The sequence below is a fragment of the Crocodylus porosus genome, unplaced genomic scaffold (assembly GCF_001723895.1).
Source record: "Crocodylus porosus isolate Cpor-Errol unplaced genomic scaffold, CroPor_comp1, whole genome shotgun sequence".
In the NCBI taxonomy this organism is placed as follows: Eukaryota; Metazoa; Chordata; order Crocodylia; family Crocodylidae; genus Crocodylus; species Crocodylus porosus.
In genome coordinates, this window is record NW_017728943.1 from 3,160,601 (window position 1) to 3,181,527 (window position 20,927).

General features: G+C 44.2%; 1 protein-coding gene across 1 annotated transcript in view; it reads left to right on the forward strand.

Annotated features, from left to right (window-relative positions):
• CCDC47 (coiled-coil domain containing 47) overlaps positions 1-17,647 on the forward strand; it is a 26,895-nt gene extending 9,248 nt beyond the window's left edge. The window contains exons 7-12 of the mRNA XM_019548462.1: positions 8,433-8,543; positions 9,160-9,245; positions 12,560-12,618; positions 13,863-13,972; positions 15,445-15,612; positions 15,963-17,647. Of these exons, the coding sequence (XP_019404007.1) occupies positions 8,433-8,543; positions 9,160-9,245; positions 12,560-12,618; positions 13,863-13,972; positions 15,445-15,612; positions 15,963-16,043 (615 nt within the window). The 3' untranslated portion in view covers positions 16,044-17,647. The remainder of the gene's footprint in view (positions 1-8,432; positions 8,544-9,159; positions 9,246-12,559; positions 12,619-13,862; positions 13,973-15,444; positions 15,613-15,962) is intronic.
• The last annotated feature ends 3,280 nt before the right edge of the window (positions 17,648-20,927 follow it).

The following is a 20,927-nucleotide window of genomic DNA, read 5'->3' on the forward strand; positions in this document are numbered from 1 at the left end:
AAGCCCCCAAGGTCTGGAACAGCCTGCCATCGGAGGTGGTTCAGGCATCTACATTGAACACCTTCAAGAGTAAATTGGATGTTTATCTTGCTGGGATCCTATGACCCCAGCTGACTTCCTGCCCTTCAGGTGGGGGGCTGGACTCGATGATCTTTTGAGGTCCCTTCCAGCCCTAATGTCTATGCAGTCTATGAAAGAAGAAACAGAAATAAAGGAAAAGGGTGGGAGCTCTGAGCATCTGTTTAATATCTCTTAGATTAGGGGCTGGTAATTCATGGCCCATGGGTTGGATCCAGCCCATGGAGTCATTTGATCGGGTCTCTGGATGTGGCAGCACTTACTTTCCCCATGGTACTGCTTGGAGAAGTGACTGCAGCAGCTGAGTCCTAGCATCCCCTGCATGCCTCTAACCCAAACTTGGTTGTTCTGGCTCATAGCTTTAAAAAGGTTACTATGATCGCTGTCTTAAATTGTTGGAAAGACCAGAGATGTCTGTAGTGATGTAGTGTGGGGGTTTTTTTTATTATCCAGAACATGGGTATCTGGTGCCTCCTGAGTCAGCGACTGGGGGGGGGACCTGCTCCCTGGCCAGCGCTTGAGGCACTGATGCTCCTGCCTGCCAACTAAACAGGGAGTGCGACCTGGCAGGGGGTGTATACTGGCGCTGTTAGGGGATGCACATGTACCCCCTGGGCGTTGCCCCGATACAGAACATGGAATAATAGCTTCCTAGGAAAGTAGGCCTGGAAGGGACCCCATGAAGCCATCTAATCCAGCCCCCAGTTTGACAGGATTGTCCATGACTGAACCTTCCCAGCTAAGTGTCTTTCCAATCTGCTCTTGAAAATTTCTGGGGATGGAAATTCTGCAGTTTCTCTAGGGAGCCTGTTCAATGCCTGACCACCCTCATAGTCAGAAAGTTCTTCCTAATCTTCTGCTGTAGTTTGAGGCCTTTGCTTCTAGTCCTGTCCCCTACTTCATAGTTTCATAGTAGTTTGGGGTCAGAAGGGACCTGAACAGATCATCTAGTCTAACCCACCACCGCTGGCCGGAGCACACACTGGGATCACACAACCCAAGACAGGTGTTCATCCAACCTCTTTTTGATTTTACCCAAGGTAGGAGCGAGGACCACTTCCGTAGGAAGTTGGTTCCAGATCCTAGCCACCCTAACAGTGAAATAGTGTCTCCTAATCTCTAACCTGAACTTATTCTCCAGCAGCTTCTGGCCATTGTTCCTTGTCACCCCAGGTGCTGCTGGGGGGAATAGAGCCCTTCCTATTTGCTGCTGATCTCCCCTAATGAGTTTGTAGGCAGCCACCAAATCCCCCCTCAGCCTCCGCTTGCTGCCACAGAAAAAGCGCCCATTGGGTATTTGGAGACGTTATCAAATCCCTCCTTCTCTAGGCTAAATAAACCTATCTCTAGCTCTTTCTGGCTTTCCATGTAAATCATGTTTCCCAAGCTTCTGATAATTTTTATTTTTCTCCACTGTCCTCTTTCCAATCGGCCCACATATTTCTTGAAGTGTGGGGTCCAAAACAGGACACAGTACTCCAGTTGAGGCTTTACTAGTGCTGAATATAGCAGGAGAATTATATCCCTTGATTTTCAAGTGACACTTGCTAATAAAGTCTGGTATGCCATTGGCTCTTTTTTTGCAAGAAGAGCACACTGTTGGCTTATTCAGTTTATACTCCACCATAACCCCAGGTCCTTCCCTGCAGTACTACAACCTAGCCAGTCATTTTCCAGTCTGTATTTATGTATGCAGTTATCCCTTCCCAAGTGCATAACTTGGTACTTGTCCCTACTGAATCTCATGTGATTTGATTGAAGACCATTTTTTCCAGTCTATCCACGTTATTCTGTATCCAAAACCTATGCTACAGTGTGTCTGCAACTCCATCCAACTTGTCATCTGGAAATTTAAGTGTGTGCTCAGTCTCATCATCCAAATCATCATTAATGAAGATGTTAAATAGTACTGGGCCCAGGACAGATCCCCTCTTGGGGGTGGGGCACTTGATGCATTCTTCCAACTAAACATTTAAGCCATTGATGACTACTTGTTGAACATGATGATGCAAATAGTGTTATAGCCACCTTACAGTACTTATGTCTAATCTGTATTCCCTTAGTTCAATGAGAATGTAGTTGACCAGTATGAAATGCCTTACGGAAGTCAAGGTCTATCAGATCTACTGCTCTCCTTCCATCCACACGGGCTGGCACCTTTATCACAGAAGGAAATCAGGTTGGTCAGGCATGACTTGCTCTTGATGACTTCATGCTGGCAGTGCCATATCACCTTGTTCTTTTAGATACTACACAATAGGCTCTTTGAGGACCTGCTCCATAATCTTTCCAAGTATTGAGGTCAAACCAACTGGTTTGGAATTCCCCAGATCCTCCTTTTTATAAAAGATGGGCCCTATATTTGCCCTCTTTCCAGTCATTCAATACCTCACTTGACCCACGAGTCTTCAAAGACGATAGTTAGTGTCTCCAAAATCACCTCAGCCAATTCCTTCAGTATCCTAAGGTGCATCCCATCCAGGTTTGTAAATTAAAAATATCTTGCATCTCTAAATATTCCCTGACCTTTTCGTCTATTTCTCTAGAATGCTTGTCTCCTTCCCTACGTTTGGTGCCAACTGCATTCATTATCTGGTAGCTGACCCTATTTGTGAACTATGAAGTCAATAAATACTTTGGTCTTCTCTGCCTTATCTATAATAAGGTTGTCTTCTGTATTTCGTAAGGGATCTATGGTTTCTTTGGTCTTCCTCTTTCAACATGCTTGTAGAAATCCCTTTTTATGTCTCTTGCCGGTTACATCTCAAATTATGTCTTAGGCTTTCTAATTTTCTATACATGCTGTTGGATAGTCTCTTATACTCTTCTGTAGTACTGTGACTGAATTTCCACTTTTTATAGGATTCTTTCTTGGGTTTCGACTCATTGAAGAGAGAGCAGTCTAGTCAGGCTGTCCTTCAGTTATGCTTCCTATTCTTCTTTGCATCAGGATAGCTTGTTCCTGCACCCTTAGTACAGCCTCCTTAAAGTACAGTCAACACTCCTGGACTCCTTTCCCCCTTGGATTTTGCTTCCTAGGGGACCTGGCATGCCATTTATGTGAGTTTGTTAAACTCTGCATTTTTTGAGTCCAATATATTTTTATTCTGCTGCTCTTCTTCCTTCATCCCCTTAGGATCTTGAACTCTCTCACTTCATAGTTACTCTCAGCCAAGTTACCCTCCACCCTCACATTCTCAGTTGATTGCTCCTTGTTTGTGAACAGCTAGTCGAGAAGAGCTTCCTCCCCTCCCACTACCTCACTTAGCCCCTCTACATACCTGTGTGAGAGAGTGATCCCTAACATGGGATACACAGCAGCATAACACATTGAAAAAGAGGTATGCAACCTACTAACTGGCCCAGAAGAATTAATTTAAGCATAGGCTTTCTTAATCTACATCACAGTGAACAAGTGTTCACATCCACATTCTCAGACTACTGATAACGAGTGACTTCCCTTTTAACAATAAAGTCAACCAAAGAAAACTTGTTATTTTTAGTGGGAGATCACTTCAGGAGGAAGTTAACATTATTCTGGCAGTAGATGCCAAACTTTTGTTCAGCCTCTTTAATTCAGCACTAATGACGTCACTGGGATTTGAAAGTGTGTTTACTTATTGTCAAGGTGATTTTGCTACTAGTAGGTCTAAGCCATTCTTTTCTGCATAATTTAAACTTGAAATATTTTTACTTTCATGTCTTGAGGATGATCAATAGTCTGTCAGGATGTACAAAATAAAATGCTGGCTCATCAGTTATATCAACTGTTTCAGTGCTTTTGTTGTTGCTCATAACATCATTCTCAAATAGCAACAGCAGCAGTGAAATCAGAAAGATTATGGTTAGTCTTGCTGATGCACTTAATTCATAGATTGTAGGGCTGGAAGGGACCTTGAAAGATCACTGGGTCCAGCTGCTTGCACCAGGCAGGAAAGACAGCTGGTGTCAGGTGACCCCACCAAGGTGACCATTCAGTCTCCTCTTGAAGCTTTCCAGGGTAGGGGATTGCATCACCTCTGGAGGGAGCTTATTCCACAGTCTGGACACTCTAACTGAAGAAGTTTTTCCTAGTGTTGAGTCTGAAATGGTCTTCCAGGAGTTTGTAGCCATCACTCCTGGTTTTCCCCAAGGGTCAACAGTTTTTCACCAAGCCCTTGATGTACTTCCTTGATGTAGTGGTAAACTGCTACCAAGTCCCCTCTCAGTCTTTTCTCCTTTCCAGGCTGAAGAGTCCCAGGTCCCTCAGTCTTTCCTCATGGCTTGCTGTGCAAGTCTCTGATCATACGGGCAGCCCTTCTCTGGACTCTCAAGCTTTACCACATCCTTGTTAAAGTGCAGCACCCAGAACTGGACACCAGTACTCCAGCTGGGGTCTCACCAATACTGAGTAGAGCATAAAAATCACTTCCCTTGTTTTGCTGGAGATGCATCAATTGATGCATGCCAGAGTGTTATTTGCCCTGCTGGCTACAGCATCGCACTGACGGCTCATATTCATACTGTGGTCTGTTATTACCCCCAGGTCCCTTTTGTTTGTGGTGTTGGTCAGTTTGGCATTGCCAATCCTGTATGAGTGTAGGGGTTTGTTTGTCCCTAGGTGGAGCACTTTAGATTTCTCAGTGTTGAACTTCATCTGGTTCAGAGTCGCCCAACTTGCTAACCTGTCTAGGTCCACCTGTATCTGCAGCCTGTCTTCAAGCGTGACCACACTTCCCCATAACTTGGTGTTGTCTGCGAACTTGGCCAGTGAGCTCTTTACTCCCACATCCAGATCATTGATAAAGATGTTGTAAAGTACTAGACCAAGCACTGACTCCTGTGGGGCACTGCTGGCCAGGATAATGCAGATCCGTTCATTAGGACTCTCCAGGTCCTACCCCGCAGACAGCTTCATATCCACGTAACTGTCTCTCAGTTGAACCCACAGTCCTCCAATTTTCTTGCAAGAACATCATGGGAATCAAAGGCTTTTTGAAAGTCACGGTAAACAATGTCAACCTCTTCTCCAGACGCTTATGCAGGTGGCAAGTTACCTGGTTGTAAAATGAGATGAGGTTGGTAAGTCAAGACCTGCCAGTGACGAAGCCATGCTGGCTGTCATTCAGAATCCTACCCTCTGCAAGCCTATCGTGCATAGACTCTGTAATGAATTTTTCCAGGATTTTCCCTGGGATAGAAGATAGGCTAATAGGCCTACAGTTACCTGGGTCCTCCCTCTTCCCCCGTTTGAAGATGGGCACAACACTGACCTTCTTTCAGTCCTCGGGGACCACTCTGGAGCATCACAAGTTTTGGAAGAATTTTGCCAAGAGCTCTGCAATGACTTCAGCCAGCTCCTTCAGCACTTAGATGGAGTTCATCCAGTCCTGCTGACTTGTATATGTCTAATTTATTTAATTGATTACATACCAATTCTATAGCAATAGTAGGAATGAAGGCAGTCATTCCTGTCCTGCTCATTCTGTACCCTATCTGGAATGTTTTTCCCCTTGCCTCGGTGAAATACTGAAGCAAAGTAGTCATTCAGGAGTTCAGTTTTCTCCTGAGTGCTGGTAACCAGCTGTCCCGAGTTGCTGAGCAGTGGCCCTGCATTCCCATCTATTTTCCTTCTGTTTCCTATGTACCTAAAGAAGGTTGTCTTGTTGTCTTTGATTCCCATTGCTAATTTAAATTCAGTTGCTGCATTAGCCTTTCTAATTTGTTCCCTACAAGTGCATGCTGTTGTTGTATAGTCCTCCTTGGGGCCTGTCCCAAGCTTCCATTGTTTGTCCTCTTTCTTCTTTCTTAAGAGACGGTGATTTCCCTGTTTAGCCAAGAGGGCTTCCCAGCCCTTCTAGTACCTTTCCTCCACATGGGAATGAACTTTTGTGCTTCAAGGACTGTGTTCTTAAGGAACGACCACTCTTCATGCACTCCTTTTGCCCTTGGTCCCTGGTCCTGCAGCGCTACCCCTACTAGTGACCTGAGCTTGTTGAAATTGGCATTTTTGAAGTCCAAAACTTCAGCCCTGCTATTTGATTTGTCTGCCTTGCGACAGACGGTGAACGTGATGATTTCATGGTTGCTATCTCCCAGGCTACCCTCTATATTCAAGTCACTCACCAGATCGTCGTCTTTGGCCAAGACCAAGTGTAGGAGAGCATTACCTCTGGTTGACCTGTGCATCTCCTGAGCCAGAAAGAGTTCATCAATGTAGGTCAGGAAGGAAGGAATACAACTGGCTGAGTGTTCCTCCAGAGAGATGTCTGGATAACTGAAGTCACCTGTGACGACCACGTCCCATGCACACGCGGCCTCTGTCAGTTCTCAGGCGAACTGTAGCTAGTTCCTCCCCCTGGTTTGGTAGTCTGTAGTATACACCTACAGTTAGGTCTCTCAGTGGCCACACCCCCTCCCTCCTCCTGCCCCCTGTAGCTTGACCCAGAGGGTTTCAAGCCGTTCTTTGGAGCTGATGTCAGTCTACAAGGAGGTGTACTGCTCCTTCACATGGAGAGCTACACCTCCACCTTTCTTCCCTACCCAGTCCCTTCTGTGCAGGGCATAGCCCCCTATAGCTGTGGTCCAATTGTGTGAGCAGCCCCACAAGGTCTCCATAATCCCTGCTAGGTCTTAATGACCACTGGAGAGCAGAAGGGCTTGCTGCTCCTGCTTCTTCCCCATGCTCCTGGCATTAGTGTACAGGCACCTGAGTCCTCCTATTGAGACCCTCGGCTTCCTGTCACGCTGAAGGAGCACTATTTCCTCAGCTCCTGCAAGAGCGGCTCTCCTAGTGTCTGTATATACAGAGCTTTCTTGTGTGCTGGTCCCCAGGCAAGCTCCCATAAGTGTTTTCCCTGTTCCCCAGCAATCTTAGTTTAAAGCCCTATCTAGAAGATCGGCTGTCCTGGCTGAGAACAGGGACTTACCTCTCTGCATGAGGTGGATACTGTCCCTTCCCAGGAGTCCTGTCATGCTGTGGTCAAAGAAGCCAAAGTCCTCATGGTGGCACCACTATCAGAGTTGTTGGTTCACTTCCTCGATGCATCCTTCCTTCCTAGGACCATGGCCTGCAACTGGGAACGCGCAGGAAATGACTACCTGGGCCCCCAACCCCTTGAGCCCAGCCCCCAGAGCCCTGTAGTCACTCATGACACAGTCTGGATTACTCCTGGCTATGTCATTTGTTCTCACATGGATGAGGAGCGTGGGGTAGTAGTTGGGGTGGATGAGCCTGGGGATCCTCTCCACAACATCTCAGATGCAGGCCCTAGGGAGGCAGCAGACCTCATGGGCTAGGTGGTCCAGACGGCAGATGGGACCCTTGGTGCCTCATAGGAGGGAGTCCTGCACGCCCACCACTTTGTGCCTTCTCTTGGGGGTGGCAGCATGCTGCTTACCTTTTCCTCTGGTGTCACCACTGGAGTCTTTTCATGCGTGGGGAGGGGAGTATACCTGTTGTGCAGGTCCAAGGGAGGTACAGCCCTGGCTCTGCATTTCCTAGAACATGAGATAACTGTCATCTAGGTAGTTCCAGGTTAGTCTTCTCATTGACTACCATCTCTATCTCTTTTTCTCTTTTTCCTTCTGGAGAAGTGCCTGGCAGTAGCCATAGTAGCACAGATTTTGCTATATTGCAAAATCCAGCTTCAGTGGGATGCATCAGCCTTAATTATCTGTGTTAGCCTGACTCCTAGAGACTTCTTTTTCTCTCCAGTCAGTACTTAAAAAAAAATCCCAGAATGTGGACATGTCTACACAGGCATATTAATGTGATGTAGTAAACTCTAGTGCATATGGTGCTGGAGCTTCCTGCTCCAAGGCACTATGTTTACACATGTGCCCTGGTATCATAGGATGTCAAGCCAAGTTGAAGCAGCCCCAGCTGGCTGGGGGTCCTGGGGGTCAGCCTGTCAGCCTGGTGCTGCTCCAACCAGGCTCAGTGTTCTACAGAGGGGCTGCCTAGGGCATGAGGGTACTTCAGTACAGGGCTAACTAGCAGGCAGTCCCTGCACTGAAGCAACTAGTGCCCCAGCCAGCCAGGTCAGGGTCTACATGTGTGTTGCTAACCTGCTATGGAGTGTATTCGTTTCCTGCAACCTAATAGGGCTACACATGTAGAAGCCGAGACATTTAGTGCAGAGCTAATTAGGCAACTTTACAGTAAATGTCTCATGTAGACACATCCTGTATGTGTTAATGTCCAGAACCTCATGGTGTGGCCCACTTTGTAATGTAAATAGGTCCCTAGCCAAATAGAATTAAAGAAACGAACTTACCTGCATCCTCGTGCTATTCAGAAACCCTATTATATTACGCTCTGTTCAGATCTGATAAGACACATGTAGCCTTCTTTTTTCCCCCTCTTGCTGTAGAGTGAATTTTGCAGTGACAAACCCAAGTCTGGGGCAAAGTATGGGCTTCCTGAGTCGCTGGCTATCCTGTCAGAGATGGGAGAAGTCACCGAGGGAATGATGGACACAAAGGTAACTTTGAAGGAAATAGTGATGCACTCTTGATGGACTTGGCTGTTTGAAGGCTGGAACTCATAATGAAATCCCTCGTTGAAATTACAGCAGGGGAGCTGAATGCTCCATTTGTTTTCTCCTTCAGGGTATCTAGAGAAACAAAGACCCTGAAGCATTTTCTGTGCCATGAATTTGGATAAAATTGTCATTTTCTTTGTTTTAGTAACTTAGCAATTTATTACGCAGATATGTGAGCTTGGGACTTCAGACTGGCATTTGAAAGGCTTAAGCTGGTAGGATAATATTAGAATGGCCAGGCGGTGGAATATTACAGGCCCACAGTATACTCCCTTATAATGATTCTGACTACTGGGTGAAATATCAAGCTGTACTTGGACTCGGTCTTTTCTCCCACCCTGAGTTGCTGATGTTCCTTCAGCAGTGGGGCTGCAGCTTATCTGCATTGAGCTCTTTTTCTACCAAGAGTCACTAAACATGTTGCCAGTTTAAATTTTAGTCACAAAGGTACCTCAGGCATATAATTATTTTCCAAGACTCCAAAGCAGACCTACGTGAGCAGGTTGGTTGTTTAGGAGTTGGTCACAGGAAAAACTAACCCCAGTTTCTCTTTTAGATGATACATTTCCTCTCACACTACGCTGACAAGATTGAGTCCGTCCATTTCTCGGACCAGTTCTCCGGTCCAAAACTTATGCAAGAGTATGTATGAAATTAATGTTTCTCTTAGCTATTATAAAAGAGTATTGGGCAACCATATTGAGTAATATCTTTTTTTAACACGTTTTAGCAGGCTGTATGAAAATCAGCAGCAATAGCAAAACAGTTGAATAAACTGTGTTAGATCACAAGCTTCTAAAATTTTCAAAGGCTGGCTTGTTTATAAAGATTAGGTTGCCTGCTTCCCTCCTATTCACTTCTGTACATTGACTGCATTGGAACTTTGGTTGCTCCAATTCTCAGTTTAGCAATTGGTTATAATGTGCGAGATTGCTGGATCTCACTCCTTGTGCAGATAGCTCAGTAAAGAAGGAATGGAGAGCCTGAAAATGCAAGTGACAAACTATATTAATAGCTGAAAAACCATGACTAAGCATGTGCTCTGTGTGCGTGAATTGCATCATTTAGTTCATCAAGATCAGCAGCTTTCATAAAACCTATCATCATTTCCCCAATTTCTTAACCATGTTCTTTTAATTATTCTGTGCTTGATTTGTATTGTGGCCATTTTTGTCCCCTGTGGTCCTCACTTTCTTGTTTTGAAAATTCACAGACTCTCATGATTTTTTCCCATTATTTCAAGCCTATTTTTCTTAATGATCATCAGAAGTGCCAAGAGGCAGTATATTCCTTTATCTGAAGTGAATGCTACATCATTTAATAAGCCCAATGTACTGGGAATCGCTTATGGCAGGGGTGTCAAACAAATGGTCTGTGGAACCATATGAACCAACCTGTGGGGGCACGCTGGCCCTGATTGCCTGCTGTGTGCAGCGTGTAGGCACTTTTATGGCTTGTGCTACATGCAGCACACAGGCTGGACCCAGCACTGCATGTAACACGGGGGTCTGGTGTGGGCTGCATACAGCACTCCACTGGACTGACACTGCCTGCTGGCTCTGAAAACAGGTGGCCTGAGGCCTGATCTGAGCTAATATGGTGGGGCACTGCACACTGTGTACACTGTCCTGGACCTGGCAGGATAGCGCACGCAGCATGAGCCAGCATGCTGGTGCACGCAGTGTTTCATGTTGGCACCCTATACTGCAGTCTTCCCCCTCCCGCCCATGGGAAAGCTCCAACTGACCTCTGAGGGAGGGGGGAGGGAGTGGCACCTCCCTCCCCATGGCAGGATCTGGGCATAGTAGAGGTCCACAGTCCCAGTTCAGCCCCTGTCCGCAGGGGCAAGGGGAGGCTGTGGCTTTGCAGCTGGGCAGCACACCATAGTGGATGGCTGTGCTACTGCCTCCTGTGCTGCATGTTTTACTGTGTCCAGCCCACATGCTGTGTATAGTACAAGCTGAGGAGCAGGTCCAGCATGTGCTGTGTGTGGTGGCATGTGGGCTGGACGTAGTGTCACGGTCAGTGCATGTGGCACAGGGGGGTAAGTCCAGATCCGGCCTGCAAACTGATCCAGTGAACCTTATCTGGTCCATGGGGGCAGATGGTTTGGCATCCCTAGCTTATGAGATCTATTTAATACTCAAAGATGAGGAAAAATACTTATCTGATCCAAGTATAAAACTACAAATGTGCATAATATTGACATCAGTAGGCTCCCAAGTATCCTGCAGAATTTATGGACTTGTTTTCTGTTACACCTGAGGATTCATGTTTAATTAACAAATTTTGCTCTCGGGCTGACCATTCAAAGTTAGCCTGATGCAACAAAATTCCTATTGTTCACAGAAAACAAAGGGTCATGGGAAATACGCAGAGAATAACATTTTTATGGAGGGTGGCACTGGGGCTTCCTCAGAGGAGAAGGTTCTAAAGGAGTAACCTGAGTAAAAATCAGATTCTGCGACTAAATTGGTAAACAAATCTTGAATTTCATATAAATTGTTTGCTTTTAATTTTTTGGCACTTCCATTGTTCCATGTTAGATCGTGGTTTGACCCGTGGAACATGGCAAATAAAATTGTAAAACTGAATTTCTTCGTTAACACACATGAGTCCTCTTACTCGTACAGAGAAGAGGAGGAAAAAGCTGCACTGTTGCTGGAGGGGATGTAATTTCTCCTCTAGTCAGCAACTGGGTTGTTCTGCGTGTGCATTTTTGCCATTCTTGATGCTTTACTTAACACACTGAGCCTCAGAGGAGCTGTGTGGCAAGTTGGTGTAAATTTAGGGTTACTATATCTCCAGTTTAATAAAAGAGGACACCTGTGTGGGGGGTTGGTATGTGACTAAAGGAGCCACATGCCAGTGCCCTGTCCTTGCCATCACCTCTCACTCCCAATCCACAGCCCCTCCCAATCCTGCTTTTGCTCCTCACTCCTGACCTGCAGACCCCTGGTCCTCCCCCCTTGCTTCCAATCCACAGTACCCCAGTCCCTGGACTATGCTGGTGCCTCTCACTCTCAACCTGCAGTGTCCCTGTCCCTGATGCTGCCCCTCAGTCTCAACCTGCAGCTCCCTGGCACTGCCAGAGCCCCATGCACTCCAACCAACAGTACCCCAACACCCCCTGGTGCCCCTCACACCTGAGCTGCCGCTGCCCCAGCCCTGCCAGTGCCTCTCACTTGTGACCTGCTAGGCCCCTGTGAGGAAGAGCACTAGCCCTGGTGCTGCCAGCCTGGCCATGCAGCTCCCTGCTGCCTCCTAAGTGCTGCCCTGCCCTCTTTCCCCTCTGGAGGGGCAGGTGCCTCCCCCACCCTGCTGCAGCCCTGGCTCCCGGACGTCTTCCCCAAGTGCTGGCAGGCACCCATTTTCCTGCCTGCCTTCCCCCCGCGTGCACATACACTCACTCACTCACTCACACACTCACACTCTCTCTCTGTCTTTCTCTCTCTCTCTCTCTTTCTCCCCCCCCCCCGGGTCCTGGCCCTCTAACCCCTGCTCTCCATAGACTTACCTGTGTGCAGCTGCATTTATGTGCAGCTGCATGTATGTGTGTGAGTGTTTAGGTGCACGTGATGCTCCCTGCCTTCAGTTGTCCCTCCTCTCTTTCCCCTCCTCCCCCAGTCCCAAGCAGCTCCTTGGTCAGGCAAACCAGGAAGTGCCAGGAAAAACGTTGATGATAAGTACAGCAAAATCCCAGATATTTTTTCCTATTTAAAAAAAAAATGCCCAGATGCAGATGGAAGGACCCAAAAAGAGAACATGTCTGGGAAAACTTGGACATATGGTAACCCTAGTAAATTAGAAGATGGAGGTGGGGGGGAAATCACTTTTATGTTACTAGTTTGCAAATATCAGTTGGTTTTGGAGTAGTCAGGCATGTTGTCTGTTTCTTACGTTTGTATCCTGTTTACTTATTCTGGGCATTCCTTTCTTTCCCTTCTTTTAACCAGGGAGGGTCAGCCTTTAAAACTGCCCGACACTAAAAAGACACTGTTGTTTACATTCAATGGTAAGAGATTTTTCTGATACCTTATCTGTGCAAATCTGATAATGACCAAGCTATGCTACCTTTGAGACAAACAGGATGGCTGGGAATTTAAAATTCATTGTAGCAAAATAGCGTAAAAAGTAAACTAAGTGCGGTATTCTACATGAGGACCGGACCATGGGCTATATGGTGTCTTGCTTCTTCTTATCTAGGCCCAATGACTAGGGACCTGCTTAATTTACAGCCAGACAAAGGAATTTTCATAGCTTGGCTGCGGCATGAAGAGCTGATTTCATGAGCATTTCCTGGCAGCCCCACCTCTCGCTTCTGATTGGCGGAGAGGCCCCAAGACCAGGGAAGGAGGTAGCCGCCATCTTGGCTGCTGGATGCCCTTCTTTCCTCCCCACAAGCCAGCACCTTCCCTCCCCAGGAAGACTGACAGGCAGCAATGACCACTGGGGAGCCAGCATTTTATTTTTGTTGGTTTCATGGACAATTGCAGATTTTGTCGTTTCTGCAAATTCATGAATTTAAGTAGATCCCGACCAATAGTTGTTACAGTCAATGGCAGTTTTGTGACCTGTCTGGAATCAGTTCTTAGTTTTCTGTCCCCTCCTTGTAAGCAGATATCCAGATCAGGCACCAGCAGAAGTAGCACTTAATCCTGAAATTACCAAAAAACACAGGTCAAAGCTTGAATGGATCAGTCTCACAGTGGTCATCTGCAGGCAGCACTGAGGAGCACTGTTGCAGCAAAGACAAGCAGGTGGTACCATGTTCTGCAGCCTGTACTAAGTATATGCACATCTGTGTGATTAACCCCTTTTAAATTAAGCAACACAAACTACATGGGATTTTAGTTTGTATTCAACAAAGACTAAATTCTTCCTTTTGGTGTCTATGCACAACTACAGTTGACTTCGCTTGGAGCGCTGGGCAAAACTTGGCCTTTAATTTCTATTCTGCACTCATCAAAGCAGGAATTTGATACCCATTTGAAAATGTGCACCCAACCAGTATTCAGTATTGATGGAACATAAGAGAGAAATACTGCCTGTAATCATCTGAAGAATCTGAATTTAATCTCTACTTTAAAATAAACATCTTGTTCTGTTAGTTACTTCCTTTTCAGAGGAGAATTAGTGCATCTTTCTTGCAGGTTGCTCAGCCTGCTGATGCAAATGTGTAAAGAACATGCTAATTAAGTAGCAGAAGCCTTGCCAACACTTTTGAATTAATCTGGAGAAAATGTTTTTGCTTTTCAGTGCCTGGTTCAGGCAACACTTCCCCAAAGGATATGGAGGCTTTGCTGCCTCTGATGAATATGGTTATTTACTCTATCGACAAAGCAAAAAAGTTCCGTCTAAACAGAGAAGTAAGTTATCTGCTGCTGTCTGTTACTTTCACATAAGGTATAAAACTGATTAAAATAAAAGATGCCATGGTAAATTTTGTAAGGTTAGGAGCCTTACATTAGAAATGGAACTATTACAGTTATATTATGCTTTATTTTAATATGGGGTCATATTTGATACTGAGGAGTCATATTTGGTATTCTTAATTTCCTTTTTAGAGCAGGAGTGTCAAACATACAGCTCACAGGCCAGATCCAGCATGCAGTACTACTCTATTCAACCTGCAGGGCTACCAGTGGGCCACTGGAAAGTGTGGGGAGTAGCCTGCTTCAAAATCCAGGGCCCTTGGGCCTGGTGGACGTGGTGATCAGATATAGGAGGGCTAGCAAGGGTTAATACTGCTTGGGTTGTCATTCAGCAGTTTCACCTGTTGCCGCTGCCACAGTCCTATCTTCTCAGCTGTTGCCTCATGCTGGAGCTGTGTCAAGGCCCAGAGCTAGAGCAGCTGCTGTGGTATGGGTCAGAGCTGGAACTGTTGCATGTACTGGGCTGAAACTATCTTCTGCCCTTGGCTGGATCCAGCGCACGACACAAAATGAGTTGGAAAACCCCGGACCAATCTAATAAAAAGGAGCTTTTATACTTTCTATCCTAAAATGCTGCTGTGTGCGGTTAAGCAATTTGACATGTTTCTCACTACTTGATTGATGGCAATATTTCAGTGGCAGGATGACATCAAATGTAAAGTTTCTGTCTTCGAACTGAAAAATGTCTTTCATGTCTATCACCAAATTCTTTAGTGTTAATGTTTTATTGTTATTCTGTAAACGCTAACTAAAGGTAAATTGAATCCATTTTGCTCATATACTTGAGAGAGAGCGAGAGAGAGAACTCTTTCCTGAAATGCTACCCTTTAAATGGAATAATCCCAATCCCCAAACACTTCTGTGCTTGATTTTAATGCATTTTAAAACAAAATCATGAAATTTAGCAAAACTATTCCTAGTGCATGCAAATAAACATGCGTAAATCTCTGCAGAATCTAATCCTATTCTTGAATCTTCTGTCTTTCAAATGGCAGAAGATAGAACCAGGGTACTCCTCCTTCTTGTATAAAATGGAGATGGATGTTTCCGCCATATACTTGTGCAGTGGTTCTGTATATTTTGTTGTGGGCCTAACTTCACTTGTAGAACTTTTGTTGCTGATTATGATAAAGGAAGAACATGGTTTGATTTGGATTCTGATCTAAGTTAATGAAGCTGACATAAGAGTGAAAAATCTCCTTACCTGTGCACTAAGAAGGTTTTATCTGAAGATGATATGTAAAAATCTCAAGGTGTCATTTTGAGAAGTTTTCAAAGTAAAACTGTCATTTAAATTGAGGAATTTTGAGGCTTTGTAGCTATTTCAGACCCTCCTTCCTTGCTGGAAAATTATCTGAAGTACCAAACATTTCTAAGTATTGTTTTGTTTGTCTTCTGGTGAAAAGGGTAAACAGAAAGCTGATAAGAACAGGGCCCGAGTAGAAGAGAATTTCCTTAAATTGACTCATGTGCAAAGGCAGGAGGCTGCCCAGTCCCGCCGAGAGGAGAAGAAACGGGCCGAAAAGGAGCGAATCATGAACGAGGAGGATCCAGAAAAGCAGCGTCGCCTGGAGGTAAAATGGATTTTTTTGAACTGTTAAAGACACTGACACCAATTTTCTTCCATTTGTTATCAGGCTTGCTTGTTAGGTTCCCAGAATCTGCATGTGATCTCTGGTTAGCCTAAAGATATAATTTGGGCATGGAGACAGATTTTTGTTATTCATTTGCTAATTATTTATTAACTTGTCTCCCAGAGTGGGTTTGTATCCTCCTATTAGCCTTGTTTGTTGTACAGAAGAGATTGCACCCTGAGAACAACATCCGAGTTTGCCCAGCTATCTTGACCTTTTCAGAAGCTCAGCTTGCTCCTTTAGTGGGGATATGGATGTTTATTCAAGCCTGTGTATCCTTTCCTATATAGGAAGCTGCCTTGCGGCGTGAGCAGAAGAAGCTTGAGAAGAAACAGATGAAGATGAAGCAAATCAAAGTGAAAGCCATGTGAATCCAGTCTGGGGAACTTTAATTCACAGCATACAAGGAACTAGATAACTTCATAATCTTCAAAAGCTACTAGCCATTAAAAGAGAAAAATCTTGCATCAGCATTAATTAAAAATCTGGGTATCACAGCCACATACAGATGTATATAGAAGGTTTTCTGTCTGCAGTTTTCTGTCAGATGGTTGAATTGGTTTGCCACTTCTATCTATTCAAAAAAAAAAAAACAACTTGCAATATCCCTTGAACTTTTTGCGATTGTTCTGGGTTTCGTTAAAAAAACAAAACAAAACAAAAAAGCAAAGTTTGTAAAACTAGTCATTTGTGCCAGCGTAACATATCAGCGCTTTGATTATTAGACTTTGTTTCTATTTAGGGGTGGGGGGCAGTTTTCTTTTAAGTTTAGGGTGAGGAAAACATAGATCCCCATATGACTAGTAAATTGCACAGTAAACATTGTTTAGTGTGTATTTATATGCTTGCCTGCATCAAGCTTACTTAAAAAGGTGCAAAACTTAGAGCCTATATATGGTATGAATATTTCAGGGATATAAACCAAGCATAGTTTTAGAAAAATCATTTTTTGACAAACAAAAGGCACTGAAACAGTATTTCATAATCTGTAGGCTTGATTGGCATAGACAAAAGCTGTACATCCGTTATGTATCAGGGAGTGGCATACAGGAGCACTGTTTCTTTCTTGTAGTTCTGAATGCTGCAAGCTTAATACAATGTGAATTCTGTACTTGTAAGCGTGTTTCTTATGAAGTGAGTGCATGGTGAGCTGACAGCTTCATTTAGATTTTCATAAATATTTTAAACTTTACAAAGTCACTTCTTAAGTATTTTCCTCCTGGTCTGAGCAGCTGCTGCCTATTTAATGTTCACCCAGAAGCTAGATTCTCAGTGAAATATCTGTGCAATTTCCCCTTCTACCAAGCAAGGAAAAACTCTATAGAAGATAAGCATCTTTTTCATCTGTTGAAAAGCCTGTTTACTTCTGTATTTTCAGATTTGTTGGGGGGAATAGACACACCTGTGCAAGCACTTAGCTGTCTGTCGAAGCTTTTGCATTTTATAAATGCTTCCTATCTAGAAGGCATTTTATTGTTGCTTGTAAGGGACACTTTCTAGTTTTGTGAGGGGATAATCTTTGTCTTTTGCATTTCTTGTTTAATGCTTTATGTGCAAAACTTGTTCTGAAGGCAATAACAAAGACTTGCTGTTGAAACAGCATGTGCTAAAAGACTTTTTGTTGCAGCATGAGACGCTTCTTCACACTAATCTGAATGCAGAAATCTGTAATATGATACATGCAAATATATTAATTTTATAATAATTGGTGAAAAATAATTTAAGCCAAAAATTAACATAAGATTTATGTGGAATTTAACTATTTTAGCATTACTTAGCTTTGAAGAATGAGATTTAATATAGTATTTCACAAAGTTCTTTTAAAGAAAATACCATTAATTTGTGCTCTTTTCAATAAATGGAAAGCTTTCCTGAAGTCCCATAAACTTTTGGGCCATGGCAGCTAATTTTGTAATATGAACATTCATATGAACTACCTATGGAGAGTAAAATATAACTGAAACATTCCAACTGCCTTGACTTTGGACTCATTCCTTTTCACCATCTCGTATTACAGCCCTTGCATTTAAAAAAAAAAATCAATATTAAAAAAACTTGCTATAGTTGTATTTTTTTTCTCCACTCTTCTCCAGCCTAACTACTTTGTGTTGCAAGAGTGTTGCCTTCTAACAGAAATTGTTGTGTTTGTCAGCCTAGCAACATAGGAGTGCATCTCATTTGGGATGGAAATTGCCATATGATTATCATTCTCTCTTAGTAAGAAGAGAGCCAACTTGTTTCAAATGATTTCATAATCCTCACTTGGTATAGATGAAATGTCACCGTCCCAACACTAGATGTCAGCTCTTTCTTTTAAGGAACATTTTCTATTCATCTGTCTTTAGAGGTAGAGGAAAATGGGATTCTAGAATACAGAACATAAGTCAGGAGTGGTCAAAATATAGCCTGTGGGCCAGATCTGGTCTGCTAGTTGATTGCGTCTGACCCATGCCCTGTGGCATACCGCATGGGGCTGAGTTCTGCCTGTTCCCACCCAGGGCATCCTGTGCTGTGTTCCAGCCTGCACCTGCCTCTGCCTGATACCTGCTGATAGCCCGATAGCCCTGACCAGTGTGCACAGCTTCCTGGTGGGGCTGCTTTCACTCAGTCACCTGCAGGTGGCTGCTCATTGTGCAGGGCAGGCAGAGTGGGTAGAAGGTGGCTGCGAGTTGGAGCCCTGTGCACTGGGGCAGGAGCTGGCTGCATGCAGCTGGGGTGACTGGGGCCACCAGCACAACTGCCATGGCCATCACCAGTTCCCTGCATTACCTGCTGCCTGAAGCGGTGCAGCAGGGGCAAAACGGAGGAAGAGAAGCTGGGCAGCTGCAGCAGGAACAGCCCTACCAGGAAGCTGTGTATGCTGGCACAGTGCCCTCAGTGGGAGAGGGCAAAGCTTGCCCCGTGCAGAGTACTGTGGGCTGGATGTGGGGGGGAGATGGACTGCATCTGCACTGCACCGCCTGGGAAAGCTCTGCTGCATGTGTCCCCTGTCTCACCATCCCTCCCTCCATCCCTGGCTGGCTGGCTTTCCAGATCTAGCATGTGGGTACCCCACACACTCGCCACCTCCACAGCCCATATACAAAGGTAAGCCTTTATTTTGAGCTATCATGCAATCATCTCTATATGCACTGCTCAAAAAGCATAAATCAGGATAAAAATATTGTTGAATAAAATTAAAATATAGTAGACGTTTTATTTTTAGCCATATGGGTTTTTATCTATAATTTGTTAAAATATCTTCTGAAAGATTTTGTGTGTGGCCCTCCACATCTCACTAAAACTAGTTAAGTGATTTGCCAGCCAAAACAATTGCCCACCCTGGTGTAAGTTAACAACCCATTCTCAGATAGCTAACGGTGCTAAAATCGTACAACAAAGTATTAATATTTCTAGGTGAAAGATGAGTCTCAATGGAGGCTCGTTATTTATCTTCCATTTCAGTATTAAAATATTAACGGGGGTGGAGAATAATTAACACTTCTTGTATGCCTTGCAGAGATTTTCAGAATTTTGAGAGTAGTTTGGCAATAGAACAGAATACTTAAAGAAAAAAAAATAGCATAAGCCAATACTCCAGTCTTCCAAATGCATTAAATTTAAAAGTGTTGGAGCATTTCAACTGTAGGGCAGTGTTGGGTTTCAGAGAAGCTTTTGGGTTCAGTTAAAGTTGAGAGCTTCCTGCCACTATGAAACTGATCTTCGGGCTCACAACTGAGAACTTGGATGCAAGAGTCAGGAGATGAATCTCAGTGAAAATTTGACTCCACCTTTAATTCTATCAGTATCTATCCCTGTCACCCATGTAAAGTCCCATTCATTTTTCCAAGATTGATCTATGCCCCTGAATCCATGGGTCTGTTCCCTCCACATCCAGGCACAATTTTCCTTATCTATAGAGGAAAAAGAAATGGAGAGGAGATTCCATTCCCCACCCCCCACCAACCCTTCCCCTCCAGCAAATGACATCAGAAGCTGTATGAACTTGTCTGCATTTCTTGGTGTGTTACATAGCCTCTTTATGTGTTTTAGTTTCCAAGTCCATGGCAAGTGGCCCCTTCTGTGAATGGACAGAAAAGCGAAAGATTTGGTTTCTTAGCTTTTGGAATTCCGGTGTATTTTCAACATCCATCTCAACTGTGTGAGGCAACATTATCATTTATTCCGGCGTAGCCCTGTGGAACCATTGACTGCCTTGGACCATTCTTCCTTGTAGGAATAATAGTTCTTAGCTACTTCTGGAAGTGTAAGTCTGCAAACTATGCCTTTCTAATAAACTTACATAAGTCTGATTGCAAGAACAGTGTAGAAGAATGATATGTGATCTGAAATTAGTTTTTTTTCCCCATTAATATCAGCGAGAGATGATCTTACTACCAACAATATTAAAAATGCTATGTGACTGTTGTACTAAAGGAATTGAACTGTTTGCGACTAAGGTGTAAAACCAAATTATTATTATTTGACCTACTGGATGCTTATAAAATCTTGGGGAGGTTCCTCACATTACCCTAGTGACTGAGAGCATTTCTCTAATGTACTAAACCTGTACTTGGAGGAGAGAGCTATAGTAAGTTGATGGCTTGTGAATCGCATGCGGTTATCTTCCATTACATTTGCATTGTTGAGCTGGCTTTCCCATTTTTCTTTTCCTCTAACATGCTTTGTGTTGAGTTGGTAGTGTTGGAATAATGCAGCCATGATAGTCTAGGAATTGTGAGTGGCAAGGATTATTGTGACTTATACCTTTTTATTGGACCAGCCACATGTGGACTTAGAAAAGCTGCTGGATGCATTGCATTTGTCATCAGATCAGATCTGCATTCAGCAGAATTGCATTGCATTCGAAAGCTTGTGTAAGCATACCCCAGCCATGCAGTTGGTCAAATAAAACATGCCACCCACTGCAGTCCTTGCCTCTTATACTGACTCGTGCATCCTCTAGGACAGAGGTTCTCAAACTGTGGTCTGGGGGCCACCACTGGTCCGCAAGCTCCATTCGGGTGGTCTGCAGAAAGGTTGCGGAACAATTGAGAATATCTGTACTTGTAAGAGAACAGATATTAAAATATGAGTTATGTGCTTTGATTTGTAGAACAAAAAAAAGTTTAGCTGAGATCCTCAACAATTTTCAAGTGGTTTGTGGAAAAAAAAAGTTTGAGAACCACTGCTCTGGGACTTTTAGAGGAAAGGTGCAGCCCTTTATGAAGCTGTCCAATATAACAGGGAGATTTGTAGTGATGGACTGTTACTAG